The sequence below is a fragment of the Periplaneta americana genome, chromosome 4 (assembly GCF_040183065.1).
Source record: "Periplaneta americana isolate PAMFEO1 chromosome 4, P.americana_PAMFEO1_priV1, whole genome shotgun sequence".
Classification (NCBI taxonomy): Eukaryota; Metazoa; Arthropoda; class Insecta; order Blattodea; family Blattidae; genus Periplaneta; species Periplaneta americana.
Genome location: NC_091120.1, coordinates 201,022,365 through 201,047,878, shown reverse-complemented (window position 1 = coordinate 201,047,878; position 25,514 = coordinate 201,022,365). Strand labels below are relative to the sequence as shown.

The following is a 25,514-nucleotide window of genomic DNA, read 5'->3' as shown; positions in this document are numbered from 1 at the left end:
TCTGCTCTGCATCAAGGATACTTCTACACATAGAATACATCACTCAGTTTTGGAAATGAAACTACAGTTATTTTAATTAATATTTGAGGAGAAAAATTCGCTCCGGCGCCGGGGATTGAACCCAGGTCCTTGGTTCTACGTACCAAGCGCTCTAACCAGTGAGCTACGCCGAATTCAATCCACAGCACTGGACCAAATCCCTCTCCTTCATTGTTTCCCTTTGTGGCCTGACTCCAAGTTAGGCATACATGTTGAGGTATATGTCCAATGTCAACTGCCATTATACTAGGAGCGCACTCAGCTGAATGACTTGTTTGGCCGGGATTCCGCAGTTACGTGTACAGTAATGTGTACAAATATATGCACTGCAGCTATGAGAATATTATAGATTTATTAATTTGTCCTACAGAATTTGTCTCCTCAAATATTAATTGTCAATAACACAGATATTATTCTATAGGACAAATTAATAAATCTATAATATACAGTTATTTTAGTTTGAATGTTTTATCTTTGTTTCGGTTTACAAATGAAGAGTATGGATCTGTGATAAGAGAAGTGTGGTACCACGTGAGTCAGTATACCTGAAACAATAACAAAAATGGAAGCACAATGTTCTCCACTGCAAGAGTCTTTGTCCTTGGTTCAAAATGTTATTTAAACTTCGACTCCTGAAACACACCATGGAATTGCAAAAAACGTTTCTCAGAAACTTCAATCAGCGCTTGCAAAAAAATTCTGGATTCATTCTCTTTGTAAGATAGCAGCAGAATTAGAAGAGGAGTTGACACAGGAAGAAATATGGAGTTTGTCCCATGCACCTTTGACTTGTGATGTGGAGAGTTTCTTCTCAAGGTATAAAAATTTGTTTCCTGATAGGCATAGGAGCTTCACCATGGAAAACATGAAAATGACATTCCTGCGTTTTCTGCATTCTCAGCTTTGGTATGGATAATTTACAAGGCTTTCGTTTCAAGACTTTCCCAGTCTAAATAATTAATAATTTAAATTGAATTTAATTAAACAAAAAGCACGTCTCTTAATTGCATATTAGGTTTCATCCCCTTACCTCCATCCACCTCCACTTTGAAATTTCAAATGACACCTCTATCTTGTGATGATATATTAAATTTGAAAGAGTATTCAATTGTTTATACATCCAATTCATTTGTTTTTGCATCTTTTGTTTTCTATCGCCTGGCAACCTGGATTACTGTTATTGTCAGTTGATTGTAGGATGAAAAAACAGTTTATTTCGTGTAATTTTATAAATGTAATAAATAAGGATGATTTATGTTCTCTTTTGAAGAGTATGCACCATTTTAAAATAATTTAATACACAAACACAACTATTATATGAAATGCTCAATAAGTCTTTTTAGCTTTATTCTCTTCAGCTCTGATCAACAATAACAACAATCCAGCTTGCCAGGCGATGATAGAAAACAAATGATTGGGATGTATAAACAATTGAATACTACTTCAAATTTAAATATCACAAGATAGGGGTGCCATTTGAATTTTCAAAGTGGAGGTGCAATTAAGACTGATTTTAAACTTCCCCTCAATGTCTAAATTGACGTGTTTTTTTTTTTTAATTAAATTCAGTTTAAATTATATAGTTATTTAGACAGGGAAATTCTGAAATGAAAGCCCTGCATATAAATTTTATATTAGTAATATTAGTAGTGAAACTCAAACAGTGCTTTATTGCAATGTACAATGTTTTACACGCTTTTAACAACTTATGTATGCATTAAGGTTTAGAAAAGGGTCATCTAAAGTAAAAACATTTACGAGGTGTTATTTTTTCGAAATTTATATTGCATATTTAGTGCATATTTTAATATTCTATATAGCATATCTGCATGTATATTTGAAACTTTATAAATGCATATAAGTCCGGGCTGTATTTATCACAGTAACTGTTGTATGAGATAAGGTTATTTATATTAAAGATAGGGAAAACACGACAGCTGTCCCATATCCTTGTCAGTTCAAATCAACAGGAAACCACAGTTGTAATTGTGATCATCAGCAATGTAGTTCATTTCCTTCAGAAAATACAATGCAATGTAAGTAGTGCCAACCTAGGCTATGAAGGCTGTGCAACATGGCCGCAACTTACTGTACGTGCGGTTCCGAAATTACGAAAAATTTTTAATTTTTCCAGTTGTAGTTATCAACATTGTAACGGTAACTATGCCCTCTTTACATCTCGATTTTCTGCAACACAAACATCACGTTAGAAGTTAAAAGCTCGTCTACTAATGCTGAACTCTATGGGAGGCCCCAATTTGCGAACTAGGTAAATCAAAATATGACTTAAACCCTTCGTAGTTATAAAGACAATCGACAAAATATAGAACAATGAGAAATACAGTGCATACATTTTATCTTCCCTCACTCGCATGTGTACAACTGCATCCGTACTACTTCCATGAGTTGGGAAAGATAAAATGTATGCACTGTGTGTAAATATCTTCTTCCTGGCAAGTATTTATTTTTATTTTATTGGATTATTTTACTACGCTGTATCAACATCTAGGTTATTTAGCGTCTGAATGAAATGAAGGTGATAATCCCGGTGAAATGAGTCCGGGGTCCAGCACCGAAAGTTACCCAGCATTTGTTCGTATTGGGTTGAGGGAAAACCCCGGAAAAAACATCAACCGGGTAACTTGCCCCTACCGGGATTCAAACCCAGGCCACCTGGTTTCGCGGCCAGACGCGCTGACCGCCCTGGCAAGTATTAATCCTTATGAGTCTCATAGTGACCAACCAGAAGAGGTTAATTTTGAGAAAAAATCTATTTATGATCTCATAATCGATCATTACAAACTAAAATATAATCTAGACAAGTTGACAGTAATGAGGTTAATTGTTGGAGCATAGGAAACTATTCCAAAATTTCTTGCTAATTTCTGGACATCAATGAGGTTAGATAAAGCACTCCTCCTTAGATTGGCCATTGTCGCTATTAAGAGATCTATTTTAATTTTGAGAAATCATCTTCATGGATTTAATAATTAATGTGCTTTATTTAAGAATTAATTGAAGATTGTGATCATATGTACAAATAATTTTTAAAAAATTGTAAACTTCATATTTTAGTTTGTGAAGGAAACATTTTGCATGTAGCACTTATGGGCGAATCCAGAAATGCCAGTTGGAAGGATAATATTAAAATGGATTTGAGGGAGGTGGGATATGATGGTAGGGACTGGATTAATTTTGCTCAGGATAGGGACCAATGGCGGGCTTATGTGAGTGCGGCAATAAAGGAAACATTTTGCACTCACTAAATTTAATTGTTTATAACACTTTGTCCTTGTGGCAACCTTATTAAAACCTTACCGTGAACCTTACTAAAAGGGAAGTTTGTAGCAATAAACTTACGTAAAATAAAATCCATTACCTTGGTTAATTCATCTTCAGAGGAATTTCCAAAGCCTCCCTCGTCCTTATTCGCCATTTCATTTGATTTTATTTCAAATAAGCAGTCAAGCAATAGAAGCTTAACTTAAGTTTGATATTTTTTAAAATAAATTATTGTTGCTTATTCATAACTAATTTACTAATTTTGTTTGATAGCAACTAACACATTCATTTTTTTCCCCTCGGTGTTTTTAAAGTTATGCTAAAACACAATAATTTTTATCTAAACTGGTCTTTATTTCATCGTCCTTAGCAACCTAAACAATGGCTTTATTCATAGCAGTGAATTAAAAGTTTTTAATTCCCTTGTGAATTAATAGTTACTTATGTATTAAGGGAGGTAAGTAGTTTTTATTAGTCGAGGTCGAGTTTGCAATTAAGTAGGCTAGTCTGAGACTAGTACATTTTACTTAACTCACGAATTGTCTATAATTTTTTTTTTTTTCCACTTTCACATTTTACATAATAAAAATATATTTCTTCATTGTACATTATTTTAATACTAGAACTGTTGGGAGGATCGTTGATGTTTGAGTGCTAGGTTTCTGCCCTCAGGGCGAATTACTGTGAATTGACAGACATAACACAGTCCGCTCAATAATTGCTAACAGATTAAGGGAACATGGTGAATACCAAGTATATGAGGAAGTTCAATGTCTTTCTACGGAAGGATTTACACGGCATGCTGACATCATAATAATTGGCCGAGATAAAAAAACTGGTCTCATTCTTGACCCCACTGTAAGGTTCGAAATTAATGAAGATCAACCAAAGCAGGTACATGAAGAGAAACGCGCTATTTACCTTCCATGCTGTGATGATCTCAGTCATAAATATAATATTCAAGATTGGAATGTCATTGGACTTATGTTTGGTGCGCGAGGAACAATTCCCAAATTTACATTGGAGATCCTCAGAAAATTAAAGGTTCCTGATAAGACTCTTCAGACAATTGCATCAACCATTTTAAAATCTTCATTGAACATCATCAATCACCATCTGTATTCATCTTTATAATATTTAATGTATATTATTTATTTTTAATCAATTTTTATCGTTTTGATAGCTACCAAATCTTGTCGCAGAATATTCTTTTTTAAAATTTCATTGTGTATTTTTTAACATATTTACATTTTCTTTTTTATTCATTTGAATTGATTAGGATGCCGATATTTTAAATCCAAGATTCGGACGGCTATCATTTCGATGATATTCCCTCTCTGTTTGTTGCTATGCGACGTTGAAAAATAAGTTTACTAACTGCAAATATTCTCCTGAGTTCAAAAGAGTCATTAAGTAAATAAATGCTGCTTTTATCTGCAGGAGAAATGGTTACCGTACTTAGTGTTTTAATTTATGACATAGATATTTGTATATTTTTATACTCCTGCTGTAAGAAAGTATTTGCTATTAAACAAATATAAAACTCAGAATACTTTTTGTGTCTTTGCAGCCTTTATACGCTTGGTAACACAAGGTCATCTTGTAGAAGAATTTTTTGCATCCACCAGCTTAGCTAACTTCAATCTGCATTACCAAGGTATTTAAGTCTCTCAATATCAGTAATAAGGTGATAAAATGGTATCTGATAGATAAATTAGTTTTATAATTTTTCCATACAAAAAAAAAACTTTAAACTCTTACTCAAACAAGGAATATGTGGTTTAGTAATCATCTGAACAAGAGGAAAGAGAAGAATGAATGCTCTGTACAGGCGAAGTAATCAACGCTGTATTTTTATGGACGTTCATCTGTTTCAACTGTCACTGCTTACTGGATAAATACTTATATTTCTATCAGATAACACGTGTAAACATGAGATAACGAGCTTCAGTATGGCCACTCCCACTTTATTCCCTACATTATAACACCATTCGCTGCATCCAAGTGTCGGAAGAGTTCAGTATTAACTTCCATTGCTCTCCCTTTTTCTAGAACAATATGTATTGGAATTATGTTTAAGGTACCTTACTTTAAGATATTGTGTCTCTGGTTAAAAAACAACTGAAATGAATTATGTAAACATTCAAATAACGAATGAATATAAGATTCTTCTTCTTTTCTTCAGTCTCTCTTTTCTGTCTCACTCTCATTTTTACCTTCCATTATCTTCATAGAGACTCCCATCGCTTCTTATTACATGAATTTATTATAAAGCAGGGCCGCCCAAACTATGGTCTGCAGGCCACATATAATTCTCAACTTTAATTTGGTAAATTCTAGGACAAACGAGGCACAGAAAAAAAAGTTCTTGAACCAAAAACTGCAATGTAAGAACAATTTGCACAGTTTTTGCCTGGAAATAATAATAATAATAATAATAATAATAATAATAATAATAATAATGACTTTATTTAACCTGGCAGAGTTAAGGCCGTAAGGCCTTCTCTTACACTTAACCAGGATTAAAACTTGCTTACATAGTTGAACATAAACAATACAATACAATATAATACATAGTTGATACAATTTAGGTACATAATGAGATCAAAAGAGGTAGTTACATAAAAATTTACCTCATAAAATAAAAATAAACATAGTAAATATATTATGTTTTATTTAACGACGCTCGCAACTGCAGAGGTTATATCAGCGTCGCCGGATGTGCCAGAATTTTGTCCCGCAGGAGTTCTTTTACATGCCAGTAAATCTACTGACATGAGCCTGTCGCATTTAAGCACACTTAATAAACATAGTGGAATACATATTAATGTTGTTAGAATCAAATACAAATCACATAAAAACGGAAGCTGATAATTCAATAAAAAATGTACACAGTAGAAATAAAAATAAACACATTAGTATACATATTAGTATTAGATTACAATTAAGTAGGATTCACATAATTAAACCAGAAACCGACAATTGAATAAAATGTACACAAAAAATAGATTAATAATAAAAAAACAACACAGTGGGATACATATTGGCGTTAAGTGATAAATAAACACGATTTACATGATTACACAATAAAAATAAGAAACAAAAGAAAAATAAAAATAAATACAGTGGAACACATTCCATTAAATATTTGCAACGCATTAGGTCTGGCAACTTATCATAAGATGTTTTTCTAATTTACATTTAAAGGAAATAATCTATTTCAATAAAGTACAGCCTATCACAGTTAGCTGGTATGACCATTTAATTTGATATGTTGATTATCTAGTCTACATGCTGATCACATTTCAAATTTGAAATCAAACTAATTTATTTACTTACCGGTACCTACTTGTCACAATCGGTAGACATCAAATTAAGAGGTAATGTACTGACACATGAACATCAACATTTTGTTTTTGATAGCTTTTTTACAATGTTGTAGTGCTGGCAGACGTCTCAGTTGAATTTTTAAACATATATTTATCTTCGCGTAGTTCTCTGAGCAATGGTTGTTACACTTTCGATGACTTGCTAAGCCGGTCTCAAGTGGGTGCAGTTTTGGGATTTTCCTTTCCCTAGATTTGTTGCCTTACTGAGCTTTGGAATCAAATCTACGGGGGGTAGATTTGATTCCAAAGCTCAGTAAGGCAACAAGTGCACGTTTCCCCATGCAAGGGGCCCTTAACAGGTACTACTCTCCGGGCCAAAGATACCTGTGATTATATCTAAGGAGCCGTTAAGATGTAAGCTCGAAATAGAAGGGACGATTATTGAACAAGTAACGGAGTTTCAATACTTAGGAGTTAATATATCAAGTGATCGCCAAACATAAAGAGGCTAGAGAGCAAGTCATGAAAGGAGCTGGAGTATCAGGTTACTTAAGGGATGTAACATGGAAAAATAAGTATCTAAGTATAGAAGGAAAAGTTAAAATATATAAAACAATGGTAAGACCGATATTGACTTAAGGAGCCGAAACACGAGCCACCACAAAAAAAATAATAAATCAGCTATATACAACAATAGAAATGAATACATTAAGATCGATAACAGGGAAGACGAGAAGAGATAGGGTGAGGAATAAGGAAGTAAGAGACCAGTGTGAAATAATAGACATTAATAAATTTGTGAAAGGAGGAAAAAAGGAATGGAATAATCATGTTACAAGAATGAGGGATGATAGAATAGCAAAAATAGCCAGGGACATGAAACCCCTAGGAAGAAGAGGTATAGGAAGGCCGCAACAAAGATGGAAAGATGGTCTGCAATCAACATCTAGTGAATCTCCAGGATAAAGCGTGAAGAAAAACAGGTTACGACCTATATAAAAGAAGAAGAAGAAGAATATTTATCTTGAGATTTGGCTCTTTATCAAATGTGGCCTACTCTTAACATAGTCATAGAACTCAGGATATGACATATTGAAATTTACTAATTTACCCGTGTAATAGACGCACTTTTTTTCGATTTTTATAACAAAAGACTAGGGTGCGTCCTTTATGCGAGAAAACAATTTTAGTGAAAAAAAACATGTATTAAAGGTGCGCCAGCTCGAATGCTGAAATAATTTATAGGAGACGTAACGATATGTGGACTGCGACTAATTTATATATTGATTGTGTTACACTTCAGATGATCGATAGTTAGCAGCAGTGGCATAAACAGATGATCAATCAATCAATATTTCCATCATTCCTGCACGGAACATAGGGCTCTCAGAAAGCTTCTCCATCTGACTCTATTCCTGGCCAACTTGATCTCACTCCATGTCTTCCCCATCGTTTTTGCTTCTGTGAGAACATATTATCTTGGGTCTGCCAATTCCTCTGCTGCCCTGCGGATTCCAATCCAGTGCCTTCCTGGCGGGGTCATCTGGAGGTCGGTGAAGTGTATGTCCCAGCCATCCCCACTTCCTATGCCGAATTTCAAGTTCAACTGGTTTTTGTTTAGTTTTTAACCATAGGTTTTCGTTGGATATCTGGACCGGCCAGAATATTTTTAATATGTTTCTCAAACATCAATTAATAAAAACTTGTAGATGATTGATAATAGTTTTAGTTATTTTCCAGGTTTCACAGCCATATAAAAGCACGGATTTGACATTTGTGTTAAAAATTCTCAGTTTAGTATTTATTGTATAGGCAGCGCTCTTCCATATAGGCTTTAGCAGCCCAAAGGCATATCTTGCCTTCTTTATTCTTACTGTCACATCACTATCTGTACCACCATTCTGGGAGACTATACTGCCTAGATATGAGAATTCCTTCACATTTTCAATTACGCCGCTGCTTAGAGTTAGAAGAGCAGGTTGCTTGGCACCTATGCGCAATTCTTTGGTTTTATTAATATTGATTTGAAGACCCACCTTCTGTGCTTCCTATAAACAGATGATAACTTGTAACAATGAATAACAGTGACAATAAGATAAGACACTTTATTGTTAATATTAACACTAGCCTTACCTCATTCACCATCAGGTTCAGAATCACTGCTATAATTTATCACGGATTCACAATCCTCTATGCATCTATCATGTGGGGAATTTTCTTTTTTCTTTTTTAAATTTTAATGCGAAAAATTGGGGTGCCTCCATTATGGGATAAATACAGTAGTTCCACCTGGATTTCTGCTTTCAATTGATTATCACTTACGTTAGTCTTTTTTATGGTATCTGTGGACTAAAACTAAAAATCCTCTCATATTAGACATAAGCATACAAAACAGGCACTGATAAACAAAAGAAACTAGTTTTAAAAGTTCCTTATATTCTGGAGCTTCTTTTTAAAAAGAAAAGACAGTTTTTTTTTCTACATTGAGAGTAATGAGTGAAATTTTAAGACTGCATATATCTTTATACAACTCATCTACATGAATATTAAGCTGAACACCATTAATCAAGATTTCTAAGTCACTCCATCTGGGTAGAGTTTTCAAAGGCAAAACAGTCCTTCCCCCTTTTTGTTCTCTTTATCACCCGATGAATTTATTATCATAGCCTTATTATCGTGAATTTTATTTAATTTTCGTATTTTTTCTTTTTTTATTATTATTTTATTACATTCCATTTTGATATATTCTTCCTTACGTTTTTCCATATTAACCATTTGTACTAAATGAGTTGCTTTCACTATATTCCAATGTATTTTACTTTCTTTTTTTTCTATTATGGTATTATTTTCATGTTGTTTAGTGTCGATTTTATTATGCTATTATATATATATTTTTTTGTAATATGTTAGTAGTCTGTTCTTTAACTTTTTGTTAAATTTTAACTGCTTGTAGACTTTGTGACCTGGTAGAGTGTAAGAGAAGGCCCTATGGCCTTAATTCTGCCAGTATAAATAAAGAATTATTATTATTATTATTATTATTATTATTATTATTATTATTATTATTATTATTAAAAACATATTAGAAAAAGGAAATTGACAATTCAAAAATATCAGTTTGAAAGAAAAGATGTATTTGACTCAAACTTCTTTCTGTCTTCATTATCCATCCGGGACATCGCATAACATTCCTGATCAATCCCACCGAATCCTGGACAGTTGGGAATCCTAGGTCATACCCGGCTCATCATGGCTTTTTATTTGGCCCGTCTTTCTCCTGTGAAAACTGAAAATTGTGTACTCGTATGTGTTAAATTACTAGCAATTTTAGAAGTTTATTTCTTATTACTGTTCCATTGTGTCTCAACAGTATAACCTGGCTTGGCTGCATTTCGATCAATTAGTTCATTCTTTTTATCATGTTGCTCGAAACTATTTTTGGTACTTACTGTTAGGACTGTGGAAGGACGTTGCTTGGGATTGCACTTCAATATGTTTAACAAATGCCTGTTGTCCACTCCTAATCAGGCATGTCAGTCAAGGACGTCCTCCCTTACATACAGACACAGTTATCTTGCCATTAACAGAACACAATATTCCCTTTTTACTCAATCAGTTGCCCATCTGTTACAGTACAGCTCAGTCGTATGTGTAATAAATAGGGAGATAAGGAGCGGATTTTTATGTGCTAAAAATTTAAATATATTTATTTTTTATATGCTAAAAAGTACAAAAATATTTGCTAAAAATAAAAAAAAATATATATATTTTTTAAATATTACTAAAATACCTTACTTAGCTTGGAAAAAAAAAATGTTACGAGGTACTCACCAACCACACTTGAGTGCTAGTAGTTGGCCGAGAATTGCAGTGAACAACGAAGTTCATTTCCAAATTCTCCATCACAAATGCATGCCAATTATCTCTGAACAACGACTTATACTGTGAAAACGATCTTTCCACATCACAGGACGTCAAACGTGCATATTTAAAGAGAGGAATGTCATAAACACAAACACCGTCAGTTTCACCTACAGGCACACTCTCCAATACTTGAGCAACTTTACACATTTTTTTATATCCACTGTTTTTCCCAAACACATTCTGGAATTTGTCCCTCAGTACTTGTACTTCTGAACCTGGTAGCGAGACTAGTTTAATTTCCACGGCACGCACCTCCCTGTTTCAGACAACAGGTTTTCGGATGTTTCGAGTTTTTTTTTTATGGTGTCTCACAAAAAGCTTAGATTTGCTAATAGGAAAGCCAAATCGTTTTTTAAATAACCATCTTTCAGTATATCTTGAAGGATATCGATTGACAAAGCCCGATAACAGGAAATCACAACAAGACGTATTGCCTTACTTGATGGACATGAGCGAGAGGCGAGAGATTTGTTTAAATTAAATAATGTTCATACCCCAGCTCTTATCTGGTGTGTTTCACAAACAAAGCGTGGAATGAAATCATCTTCAGCAACAATAAACATTCCTAATTATGTGTTACAAGATCTCTCCTCCTTGTCTATGTTAATTTATTCTCTAATAATAACATTGATATGCTGCCTAGCAGTTCTCAGAACTTGTGGTGATACTATTACAAAAATGGATCACAGATACACCACACAGCTCTTAGAAACACAAAGCAACTAAGAATTCTTAAAATGATAGGCTAACGTATTTCTGAGTGACATAATTGATTTAGTTTTAAAATGTTTAAAAGTTCTTGTAAAAAATTATTTAAGTAAAAAACTCCAAGATTTATGTGTTTATAATAGATTTCCTGAAAATATGTATTTACATAATTTTTTTGTGAAAATATGTGTTTTTATGTGAAATAAAATTCGGGTTTTAAACTTGAAACTTCATGTTCGGAATTTGTAACTTTGTTAATTGTGTTTTATCACACGCAAAAATAATATTTAATTACATAGAAATCCGCTCCTTAGTAATAAAAAAGTTCAAAATACTTTCGAAATGTTGCAAAGTTGACAGTGAGTGTAGGGAGTTGATTGAATCCTGGCTCATAACAATTTTGTGAAAGGGCATGAAATTAAGTAATTTGTGTTACTTGCAACGATACAAGACACTACCATACAAAACATTCTCGTCAATCCCATAAATACAGGGGGCATGTACACGTGAAGAGAAAATGATTATGTTCAAAAGTCACTACACAACGCAATTTTTTTTAATTGAAGGTAGAAAATTGAAGCAAAAATAAAAAAACTGTACGAAAATGCTGAGCAAAGAAAATCGTTTACTAAGAGCAAGTTTGTTAAGAAAATAATATATTGTTGCTGCTGTCGATACATTGTGTCCTGATAAAGTAGACATATTCAAATCAATATCTTTGACTTTCTCCTGCTTACTGAAAATTATTGTATAAATGTATTTGCATTTCGAGAGGAAATTAAATTCAGAATAAATATGGGAAATGCCTGTTATTATTCGGTTGAGAAGCTTTTGTGTAGTCTGCTGTCAAATAATCTGAAAGTTAGAATTTATAAAACAGTTATACCGGTTGTTCTGTATGATTGTGAAACTTGGACTCTGAATTTGAGAGAGGAACAGAGATTACAGGTGTGTGAGAATAAGATTCTTAGGAAAATATTTGGGTCTAAGAGGGATGAAGTTACAGGAGAATGGAGAAAGTTACACAATGCAGACGTTTGAGATGGGCAGGGCATGTAGCAGGTATGGGTCAACCCAGAAGTGCATATAGAGTATTAGTTGGGAAACCGGAGGGAAAAAAACCTTTCGGGAGGCCGAGACCTAGATGGGAGGATAATATTAAAATAGATTTGAGGGAGGTGGGATATGATGATAGAGACTGGATTAATCTTGCACAGGGTAGGGACCGATGGCGGGCTTATGTGAGGGTGGCAATGAACCTGCGGATTCTTTAAAAGCCATTTGTAAGTAAGCAAGTATTTCGAGAAATTATCTTTAGTCACATCTCCCATGACCGATCTAAATTTGTATAGGCTATACATCTTGATTACACAACTTTTAACACATGAAAGAAATACAGTACATATTCCTAAATTTCTAGTTATTGGCCCTCCAAATAAAAAAGTTTGGATGCCCTTGTTATAAAGTATGGTATTAGAAGTTATGCAAGGTTTTAGTTACTGTACTGCGGATCTACGTAACGATGTCTTCATAAACTATTTTCTGTTATAGTCTGGAGAATTTAAAAATATACTGGAACTTGAAACGTTAGAAAATAGTAGTACCGGTAGTAGTAGTAGGTTTATTTTGCCTGGCCATGAGGCCTTCTCTTCCATTCAACCAGGTTTCAATAATATACATGAAATACAAAATTAGATTACAAAACAACACAAAAGAAAATACCTTAGAAATTACATAAAATATAGTAGAAAATTACAATAGTCAAGATCAGTAACATAATATAAAATTACAAATAGTCAAGTTCGTTACATAATATATAAAATAAAGTAGAAAATTACACGTAATCAAAATCAGTTACATAACATAAGGAGAATATACACACCCACACACGCACACACAATTTATAAGACCTAAAATGCTCGAGATAAATTCGACGATTAATTCACTTGAGATATATTATACAGTTAATATACTAATAGGAGAATACATGTGGGTTACAAGACATAAAATGTTGATTAGCAAAGTCGTACTAAATGGCATACAAATGCAAATGATTAAGTAATATATCAAGATAATAAAAAAAGAAGAAGCGAAAGGAGAAAAAAAATAACAACTTGGTCATTTAAGACTATTTAGAAACTTCCACAAGAGTCTAGTTCTGTTCGTTAAAAACATTTCTAAGTACTTAAAATACTGAACTTTATATAAAGACAGAGTACCCCATACAAAAACGTAATGAACCTCGGAAACAGCTTTTTATCTTATCTCAGTACTTCAAAGCAGAGGAAGCTTGACTGTGCCTCCGGCTTGGTGCCAATGTGAAGGTAGCCTTCATCACAGCATCTGGCGAGCAGACCTGCCAGCATGGTGGTGAGTCTTTTTCACGTGTCGTGCTCCCCACCTCATTACTCGTCATATCTTAAGACTTGTCAAAAGATATGATATCAAATTTCTCAATGTGTAAGGAGAGGAAGTAGTTGTAAAAATTATAAGTGCTTTCATGTCTTCATATTCCGCTAAATGATTAGATTCCTGTAAAGATTTCTGTGTACAGACACTGATGAAACTTCTTGCAAAACATGTGCTGCGTTGATTGTATTGTTTTTAATCAGTCAAGTAGTCAGGTGTCTTCAGAGTTTTCAGTTACAAAAGCATAGATGGGCAATAAATTATAGAAAGTGCATTCATAGCTAGCTACCCTAATTATTATAGAAGAAAATGTCATTCAAATTTTTTGTAAAGAAAGAAATATAATTTTTGGCTGGGGATAAAAAATCTAAAAAAAAAAAAAAATAAATTAGCTGAAAGCACCCGGTGTTTCACAGGTTTTCCTTTCTGCTTCTATTTTTAATTAAACTGGTTATTACATTTTCGTAAATCTTGGTAACCTAACTATAGACAACCAAAACGAATTGTCTTTACTAAGATAAGATGAATCTTTACTTAACGTCACTTACATGAATTGATGAACTTCTTAGCGAAATGCCTGCCAGTGTTAACAAAATATAAAACAGTTCTAATCAGGCACTGAAAAGAAAACATGTCTCATGTACCTGACGTTCAACGGGTTTTTTTTTTATTTATATATTTATTTCTTTTTATTTATTTATTTTTGTGTAGTTAAGGCCATTAGGCCTTCTCTTCCACACAGCCAGAAATACAAATAAAATAAGAGAAAAATCAAACTATGAACAAAGTAAAACCCAAAGAAAATATGATTCCTTTTCCTCTTTCTGATCAGTTTCAGCATCGAATCAATATGTAGGGCTTACTTATTGCACGAATTATCGAGTTTTAGCCTTCATGATGTGTATCAGCAATGTTATTTAATTTCGTGTTACAATTTCCATGCCCTCGTGAAAGTCAATGTTGAATACAACAGACAATAATAAAAACAATTGAATATAGAAGATTGCATTTTAGTATTACACACGAATGTTTGATCGCATTTATTTTTATTTTTTACATTTTAATTAATTTAACGTCCATTTGCACAATTTTAATATAGCCTATGTTTTTCTCCTGGTTATGAAGGTTAAATGTGCAAACTTTGGCACATATCGGTCAAAGCATATAGATTTGTATAGAGAACATACATACATACCCACATTCACTTTTATATATTAAGATAATACAAGATACTCGCGCCATAGAAACCGCACTAATTTTTAATGCATACTAATCATAGTTGGCCATGAATTAGTAAAGGCAATTGAATGCAAAGATATTGTTGTTTATGGTTCATTTGTTAATCTGAGAAAATGTTTGTATTCCATGAAAGAAAAAGTTCAAATTATTAAATGGTATTATACTGGAAACAGTGCACGTAGAGAATGCAACAAGATATCAAACATGCAGCTAGCAAATGTCAGACGAGAGTTTTATAATAGACTTGGTTATTGTTTAGCAGCAATGGAGGTCGGGTTAGAATTTAATATAGATAAAACAAAAGTTTTGTTTCAGATTAACGGACAAACCAAAGAACAAACTTTCCAATTCAGTGATACAGATATTGAGAAGATAGATCATTTTATATATTTTGGATCCACATTAAATAAATACGACCATGAAATGGTGGAGATCAAAAGAATAATATTGTTAGCTAAGAGAGCATATTACTCCATGATACATATATTTAAAATCAGATCCATTCATAAGATAAATAAGATTAGATTTATAAAACAATTGTGAGAACAATTTTTGTTATCATTCAGAAACATGGAAACTGACAAAGAAAGAAATACATATGCTGGATGAGTTTGAAAGAAAGATGTTAAGGATTTTTGGGCCATAATTAGATAGGGGTAGATGAAAAAAAATATATAATAAAGAAATGTATAATATAAATGGATTGTAAATAAAGTAGTGGCACCACTGCCGGGAATGGGCCATGAGCATTTGCATGCGATACCAGACAACTGGTGATCGTAGTTGGTGATATTGTCGATGTATTGAATGATAAAACTGGTTGCTATGACAGCAGTTGTTGTTACCGGTATTGTGCATGGTTAGATGTAGAGCACTATTTTTAACTGCTATAAAGCCTGTTTTCTAAACTTGAGCAGCAATCATGGGTAAAAATCGAGGTAGTCCGTGGTAAAAATGCACGCCAATGTCATCAAGAGTTACTTGAAGCTTGTGACAATGATGCACTACCGTATTGGACGGTTGCAAGATGGGTCTCTGCATTTCGTATGGGTTGGGATGAATGGCACCTGTGACTCACACAGGTCGCCCATCATTTGTGACGAATAAGTGGAGTTTAGGCGAGATCTCCTTGCTGTTGACCATCATTGGACTGAACCAGCATGTTCCTGTATCTTTTGCCAAATTCGTGGTAACCGTTGAACGCCATTAGCGATGGATAATTATTTTAGTAAACATGCTTTAGAGCAGTTAAAAATAGTGCTTACATTTAACGATTCACAGAAACACTATCTGTTGTCATAGCAACTGGTTTTATCATTCAATACATTGACAATATCTCCAACTACTATCACCAGTTGTCTTATATTGCATGCGAATGTGCATGACCCTTTCCCGACAGTGTTGCCACTACTTTATTTACAACCCATGTATAAATGAATGAAAGTTATAACATTTATTAAGATTCAAAGGTTGCCAATGGGCTGATCATGTGATTAGAATGGACAAGAACCGTATAGTCTACTACCAAAGAAGGTATTTTAGCAAACAATGTATAATAAAAAGAGAATAGGAAAACCAAAAGCCAAGATGTGAAGACACAATGAGAGAGGATGCTGGAAGCCTACTAAAAGTTAGGGAATGGAAAATCAAAGCAAAGGACAGAGATTTCTGAAGGTGAAGCATCAGGGAGGCCTAGGCTCAACTTGGGCTGTAGCGCCATAGAAGAAGAAGAAAATTTAAAATTGTCACCTTCCTTTCGCTATTTGGAAAATCAATATAATATACTAATACTATTAATGTTCATGTATACAGAGCAATGCAAACATCATTTGTACGGTCAGTAACAAGTGCTGGTAATAGATCAAGAAATACTAAACCAAACTAAGAAAGCAGTAAATGCATATTACAGAATAAATAATACAATAGTGGGAAAGAAGGAGATTAATAACAAGACAAAATTTCAAGTATTTCAATCAATAATAGTTCCAATATTACAATATGGAACAGAAAGCTTACCTTTACAGGATAAAAATCGAACTAGAATAATGGCAGCCGAAATGAAATATTTAAGAAGAATGATGGGAAAGACTAAGAAAGATAGGATCAGGAACGAACAAATAAGAGGCAAAACAGGACAAACCATTAATAAATAAAATAGAAGAAAAACAACTAAAATAGTTTGGACATGCAAACAGGATGACGGAAAAAAGGAACATTAAGCAAGTAATGGAAATGAGAGTGGAGGGAAGAAGTGGTAGGGGACGGCCAAGGATAAATTAGGAAAATATAGTGGTAAGAATAGGAAGAAAGAGAAGCAAGACATTGGCAGAAATAAAGAAAATGAGCAGGAATCGGGAATCCTGAAGAGTCTGGACGGAGCGAGGTGAACCCAGTGCCTAATGGCAAAATGGGGCGGAAGAAGAAGAACAACAACAAGTGCTGGTATGTAGTAATAAAACACAAGCGTACAAGAAACTTTTGTGGAACACAATTTTATTTAAGTGTATTGGTTACAAGCATGTTTTATTTGTGAAGCATTAGTTCCATACTTTCGTGGAGTAGGCGCCAGATATCTATGAAACGATACAAGGCGTTGAATGAGTTTTCATATCAGACTGTTCGATAAAAAGGGTTATAACAACTGTGAAGGTGTATAAGTGTGATAAGATAACGTACCAGTATGTCATCAACTCTTCAATTTTTCAATCGTTATACTCTGATATTAAAAGTTTAAGATTAACCCACGCTAGTACCGTGTAGTACAGGCACTATGTTCGGTTCAAATTTGTCGAATATGGCGAAATTCGATATTCGCCGATGTTCCCTCTGCGGAAAGAGGGCTGTCGTGTTTGTTCCACCTTGTTATAAAAATATTCGCCATCCTCCATTTCCACCCCTTCACATTGTAGCCGCTTACGGATTTTAGCACAGATCTTGTGATTAGTTTTCCATATGAAATATGACGAAGTTTGTAATGTCCTGGTTGCCTCTCTCATGTACGAACATTAAAGGACACTAACCCACATTATGCTAATGGAAAGACAGAACCATTGTATGAGGTGGATATTTTCAACAAACTATTATTTTTGAAGTCTCATAAAGCTTTATGAACTCAATCAAATATGTATTTCAGAAACCCAGTAGCATATCTATAATTTTTATTTTGTTTATTTACATAATTGATGTTATTTTTTTAAACTACTGGCTTCAATATTAGTAGTGAGTATTTATTTATTTAACCTGGTAGAGATAAGGCCATCAGGCCTTCTCTTCCCCTCTACCAGGGGATTACAACAACAATAATAAGAATAGAATACAATTATAATTACAATTAATATTAAATTTACAATTACAATTACAATAGCAGTCAAAGTACGAAAAATTACTTGATTAATAAAGGTTAGACAATTTATTGTAGAAGTTAAGAACAAAGAAAGATTTTTTGTATTGAAGTACAAATTAAACCTAGAATAATAAAATTACGTAGTGCTGAAATTACCGGATATTGAAATATTTTGTGATACAATAAGAGAACTATTTACAAGAAACCATGTCTGAACGAGTCTCAATTACTGACCAAGTGTCTAGTAAGTCTGTGTTTGAATTCAATTTTATTTCGACAGTCCCTGATGCTAGCAACCTAGATCACATAATATAACAGATTGCTCAGCCTTATAAGCTTTGACGGAAACTTTTATCAATTTCACTATGCTGCTATCTAGCCACTGCATAAGAAATCACGTTGTAACTCTCATTTAAATTGCATGGAGCAACTCTACCCTCCATCTAGCGATCATTCCCAATCGACAGTAGTGATCCTGGTGGCAGTAGCGGCCGGTGATTGAAATCCTCGTTGAGGCCAGATGCAACTAGTTTAAGTGCCTCCGATAGGAAATGTTTATTTATGATATTGATTATTATTGTTATTATATTATTAATATCATTATTACTGTATTATTATTATCTATGGCATAACGATCCTGCATTTGTATTCAGAATGTAGCCTTCTGTTAGAGACAGGGTCTTTTTTTATACATACCGGTAAATCTACGACATGCGACCCGCAGCTTTACTTCCCTCCCAGAGGAAGCCTGCTAAGGATTTTATCGCCCTTTGAAATCCATCGACCTCTGCCTGGTTTCAACCCGCGAACCTCGAACTCAGCAGCTAGCATGGTATTTTAAAGGCCTGTTTATCCATAAAGAAAAATTCGATGTTCTGTAGTTATATTATCAATTCTTGGTAATGAATGTCGTCACTATAAACCCCATACCAGTGGCGGCTCCTGCGTATTTCTTAAGAGGAGAAAAGAAGGTAACAGGACGAAATGGCACCTTCTTGAATGAAACATGCTACAAATTAGCCAACATACACATATGTAAGACCAGGTAGTATTGGGGTTGGCCTTCCCTTCTGTATAGCAATAATTTGTTCTTGTAAACTGAGTTTCCTCAATTTTCCATAATATATAATGTTTTCACTTGCATTCATTGTTGAATAATTGCACAAATTAACAATTACAAGGAAATTCACGTCGCAGCATTTTTCGAGCACACTACAGCATCACACGTCTTGGAAGAGACTATAGCTATTAACACATAATAATTGGAACCACGGAAATGGGAATGGGAAATAATCTGAGGAAAGCGAGAACACTGCACCCACCCACGTGGTCTGTGTTGCTACATGTACATTTTACAAGTTCTGTATCACATGCTTTTGAAGAATATCAGTTCTTGTAAAGTCATACTACCATTATTGTTCAAAGTTTTTATGTTAAAAATAATTTAGTTTGGAGTGCCTACTTTCAATTTCAAATATATTTGTACAAAACTGACAACTTGGCTGTTGCCCTGTCTAGTACACAATGAATGGAAGTGAATTTCAGGGCCCAAAAAGATCTGCGATACTAAAGTAGAACTACTTCCTCTTTGTTTTATATAAACCCGACTTTAACTTTCAAATATCATTGAAAGTTTCAAACCATGAATAGTAGCCTATATAAAGTGCAATTAATAATATTTTTGATTTATAATTAAAAAAAAAAAGTTTATATGGTGTCTTTCACAGCGTTGCGTTAAAGTTGTTTTATTGTGCCTCCTCCTAGATGTGTTATAGTCTGGTTAAATGCAGGATAGTTAGATGGCAGCGGTAGCGAGCTTGCTGCACGACCAGTCGGTTTCTATTTCCCGCCCATGCGCTGATTCAGAGGAGGATCTCCTCCCTCTCCGTTCATTTACTCGCTTTAAAACTCTGCTTCTTTCTCTGGCCGCTAGCGCGCTGTTGTCTATGTGTGTTAACTGCAGTAAAGGAGGAATGGATTGACTTTCCTCCACACAAACAATCTCGCATCTTTCTCACAGTTTTCTAGCAGCAAATGAGCGCGCATCGTTTAAAACTCGATCAACCGAGATTATCTTATAGCTGTGAACTTAAAAATTATCGAATCTTCCTTGAATTTCAAGGCATATATTTTATTTGGTATTTACTTTCAAAAGAAGAAAAATATGAGGAGGACGTTCCTCCCTTCCCTCCCCCGAGGAACCGTCACTGCCATACACGCAAAGACTTATCGGAGTTTAATGTGTAGGCCTACAAACTTACCTCACTGAGGTGAGAGCAGTTTCTCATATCTATACTTTCATAGCTTGCCGCCATTTCGCTATAGAGAACTGCTTAAAACGAAACAATAATGAAATCTCGACCACATGTTTGGAGGATCGTTTATTTCAATGTTCTGTTTTTTTTTTTTTCTCTCTCTCTCGCTTAATTTGGAGAGCGCTACCGTCGAAGAAATCAAGCATCCGCAGAACTCTGGAGACTTACCTTCAGGCCGAAGGTCTTAATACTTATCCTCCATACACGAGAGTGTGGATGTGGGTTTATACAGACTTTGGAGGTAAAAGTCATCAGGCGGAAATATTGATTCAAAGAAAAATACGACATTTACAGCGTTCTATGTGTAACGATATCCACCGAAGTACATGTAGGTATGTGGTGTAGAAATTTAAAATGGGAATGAAACAAGCCAAGATCCACCGATGATTCATTTGGAGGAACCAAAAACATGTATCTCCTGTTTCACAAGGGAGGAAGAAGGGCTTCTCGTCTTTTATTTGGACCACTTCCTAGAATTTTCACTGCTTGCGAAGAAAAACTCTGAAAACGGAGACTTGGCAACGCAGTCACATTGTTTGCTGTTTCCTCTAGCTAATGGGAATGAATGACGCAACACGAAGCGGAAAAAACGTTGTGAGGACGTGATATGTGGCATTTATAACGAAATATTTTACATGATAAGATTGTGGTAAGCCTACAGCGATAAACAAGTTAACCAAACCCATGCCACATACAGTACCTTGCTCAAGTGGCGACATCTACAGGAGCCGGGTTCGATTCCCGATAGGAAAAGAGAGATTTGTTTGCCTCCCTCAGGAACCTTTGTCTTGCGGTTTTGTGTTCTGAGCGCTGAGTACAGAGACCAGGAAAAAAAACATCTTTATCGTTAACAGAGGCGTATGCAAGGTGTTAACGGGTTTTAACTTTTTGAAAAAATTATACATAATATTTAGATTTGAGTATTTTTTTTTTTTGTCTATAATCGTTATCCATTCTCTAATTCTTCATTGTCAAAGTAACAAAATCTACATCGACATAAGGAATAGTATTACTATCCATCCGATATAATCCCTGTGCTTAGAGCTGCGACACTTTCGAATTATAACAATGCTATCTTTATTAGAGAGACGTACCGACCTTGTAATTAAATGAAGCTTACACAATATGAAATTTAACTTGTTATGAAACATATTGAAAAGGTTGTTTTGACAGTTCTGCGGTGCACATGTTAAATATTGTGCATTGTCGATTTTAAACTCATTTTAAGAGCGGTATTAAGTCCTTCGTTAGAGTTCTGACGTCATTGTGAAACGTTCGTTTAACGTTTCGTGCATTTGACAGTTCATATTTTTTATATAAACTTTACATTATCGTTCCGGGTTCTTCAATATATCTAAGCGACCGCAAAGCTCAATTTTACAATTTTTTTTATCAAAAAGTCACGTAGTGATTCTCGCGAGGTTAGTGAAAATTTCACATTAGCAAATGTCGCGAACGTTCTTCCCGGAACTATAGGTTAAGAAGTGCCAAAACTCCGCTGTAGGAGGTTACTAAACCTTACCGCTGCTCTGGAGGCGGAGTCTTCTTCCATTAATCTGAACTATTGTCGCACTGATTGACAAGACATCTGATGCATCACTGCTATCACTTAAACTTCTAACGAAATTATTCTGTCAGTTTCACTGTCTAATACATTAGCACTACAAAATATTGTTCTTACTTATATTTTTGTTACAAAAATCCAATTGAAAAGACTGAAGACAACTGATTAAACATTTTAGTCTGACCTTTAAGTAAATGAAACCAATCAAAATGCTTATTTTTAAAGCACTGTTGGATTTTGAAGATAAATAATTATGTACGCGCGCGCTACGTGACAGATATATCATATCATACCATACCATATATCATATCATACCATATATCATATCATACCATATATCATATCATACCATATATCATATCATACCATATATCATACCAGACCATATATCATACCATACCATATATCATATCATACCATATATCATATCATACCATATATCATATCATACCATAAATCATACCAGACCATATATCATATCATACCATATATTATATCATACCATATATCATACCATACCATATATCATATCATACCATACATCATATCATACCATATATCATATCATACCATATATCATATCATACCATACATCATATCATACCATACATCATATCATACCATATATCATATCATACCATATATCATATCATATCATACCATATATCATATCATACCAGACCATATATCATACGATACCATATATCATATCATACCATATATCATATCATACCATATATCATATCATACCATACATCATACCAGACCATATATCATATCATACCATATATTATATCATACCATATATCATACCATACCATATATCATATCATACCATACATCATATCATACCATACATATCATACCATATATCATATCATACCATATATCATATCATATCATACCATACATCATATCATACCATACATCATATCATACCATATATCATATCATACCATATATCATATCATATCATACCATACATCATATCATACCATACATCATATCATACCATATATCATATCATACCATATATCATATCATATCATACATCATATCATACCATACATCATATCATACCATATATCATATCATATCATACCATACATCATATCATACCATACATCATATCATACCATATATCATATCATACCGTATATCATATCATACCATACATCATATCATACCATACATCATATCATACCATATATCATATCATACCATCATATAATTTTTTTGGGTTATTTTACGACTCTGTATCAACATCTAGGTTATTTAGCGTCTGAATGAAATGAAGGTGATAATGCCGGTGAAATGAGTTCTGGCTCCATATATGTTATATTATATTACTAGCCGTACCCGTGCGCTTCGCTGCACCCGTTAAAAATAAATATAATGTAATTACATAATTAAAATAGGACGTTTGATCCAAGGAACATTCGTGTTTGATAGAAGGATAAATCGTTTAATATGTTACTTAATTTAAATTGTATTTAAATAATTAAAATGCGATCATTTTGGCCCAGAGACCACTCATTTGGTGCAATGACAATTCCTTTAACATGTTTCTTAATTGTTATTACATGCAACCATAGTTTAATGAAGATTGACATAATTTAGTTTTATTGTGTAAACTTTATATTACTTGATATATGTTTCCATTGAATTATGGTAATAATTTAACCCTAGTTTTCTACGTCTTCAGTAAATGGCGCTTGGCCCACTATGGTTCAGAACTCTTCAAATAACTTAAATAGTGATACAGCATATATAGTGATATGTAATTATATTTCTTTCTTTCGAAAAAGTAAGAATTCACGATCTCCTATGTACCATTGCCATGGAATGAATAAATGTGTGTTTTTCTTCCTACTCAAAAATTTTATATTTTGCACATAGGAGTTACTGCAGGAACAACGCTATAATCTGAGGCGGTGGTGAAAATGTATTGTATTGTTATTTTAAAAGTCTTGTATATCCTTAAATATCAGTCCTATCAAAATTTTGCATAGAATAAAACTTATCGGAAATCATTTTTAAAGATACTTTTGTTATGTAACATATTTCACAAAAATCAATAATAAGCGAGATATTTTGATTTATTTAATTCAGGCCCCCTTATAACCCCCGTTTTAAATAATGTATTTTGAATGGCATATAGCCTATAATCTAAGTTACAACGAACTTAATTTATATTCCAATTTTCATCGAAATCCGTTCAGCCATTATTGCGTGAAAAGGTAACAAACATCCAGACAGACAGACACACAAACAAAGATTTCAAAAAAGCGATTTTCGGTTTCAGGATGGTTAATTATACATGTTAACACCAATTATTTTTGGAAAATCGAAAATTACCAGAAAAAATTTGGCTACAGATTTATTATTAGTATAGATATTATATTATATTATATTATATTATATTATATTATATTATATTATATTATATTATATTATATTATATTATATTATATTATATTATACTTCTGATTAAGGTTTTGGCTGATATGTACATCTATTATCAGGCGATACATCTCACTTGATATGTCTCAGAGGAAGAACAATTGTTTGTATGCATCTGAAGTCTGATTAGTGTAATATGTAGCTAGAAATAGTGGGCGATGTATGCATTGGAGGGGTAAAGGCAGCGGTGATATTTGCCCGGTTCGGACGAACCGTTTGTCAGATTATTTCTAGGTAATATTTGCAATTACCGTGGACATATACCGTATATGTTTAACATAGGTACATGTGAGAGAACGGGTCTTGAATATCACCACTGGGGAAAGGAACTGGTCACCGTACCCCATTACCTCCTGGCCTAGTCTCATAAGTGCTGCTTTGTTGGTATCGCTTGTGAGGTTCAGACCTGTCTTCGGACAGTTCACTAAACAACAATTACTTACTTACTGGCTTTTAAGGAACCCGGAGGTTCATTGCCGCCCTCACATAAGCCCGCCATTGGTCCCTATCCTGAGCAAGATCAATCCAGTCTCCATCATCATATCCCACCTCCCTCAAATCCATTTTAATATTATCTTTCCTTCTACGTCTCGGCCTCCCTAAAGGTCTTTCTCCCTCCGGCCTCCCAACTAACACTCTATATGCATTTCTGGATTCGCCCATACGTGCTACATGCACTGCCCATCTCAAACGTCTGGATTTCATGTTCCTAATTATGTCAGGTGAAGAATACAATGCGTGCAGTTCTGTGTTTTGTAACTTTCTCAATTCTCCTGTAACTTCATCCCTTTTAGCCCCAAATATTTTCTTAAGAACCTTATTCTCAAACACCCTTAACCATTCCGAGGCTTATTTGAAGGATTCGTAACAAGCTGTTTTTTACGATGATGGGTTGTTAA

At 34.0% G+C, this 25,514-nt stretch overlaps 1 protein-coding gene across 1 annotated transcript in view; it reads left to right on the top strand.

The window, feature by feature from the left end:
• Nucleotides 1–2,053: 2,053 nt before the first annotated feature.
• Nucleotides 2,054–25,514, top strand: part of Diap1 (Death-associated inhibitor of apoptosis 1) — a 200,419-nt gene continuing 176,958 nt past the window's right edge. The window contains exons 1-2 of the mRNA XM_069824659.1: nucleotides 2,054–2,075; nucleotides 4,892–4,978. Coding sequence (XP_069680760.1) covers nucleotides 2,069–2,075; nucleotides 4,892–4,978 — 94 coding nt within the window. The 5' untranslated portion in view covers nucleotides 2,054–2,068. The remainder of the gene's footprint in view (nucleotides 2,076–4,891; nucleotides 4,979–25,514) is intronic.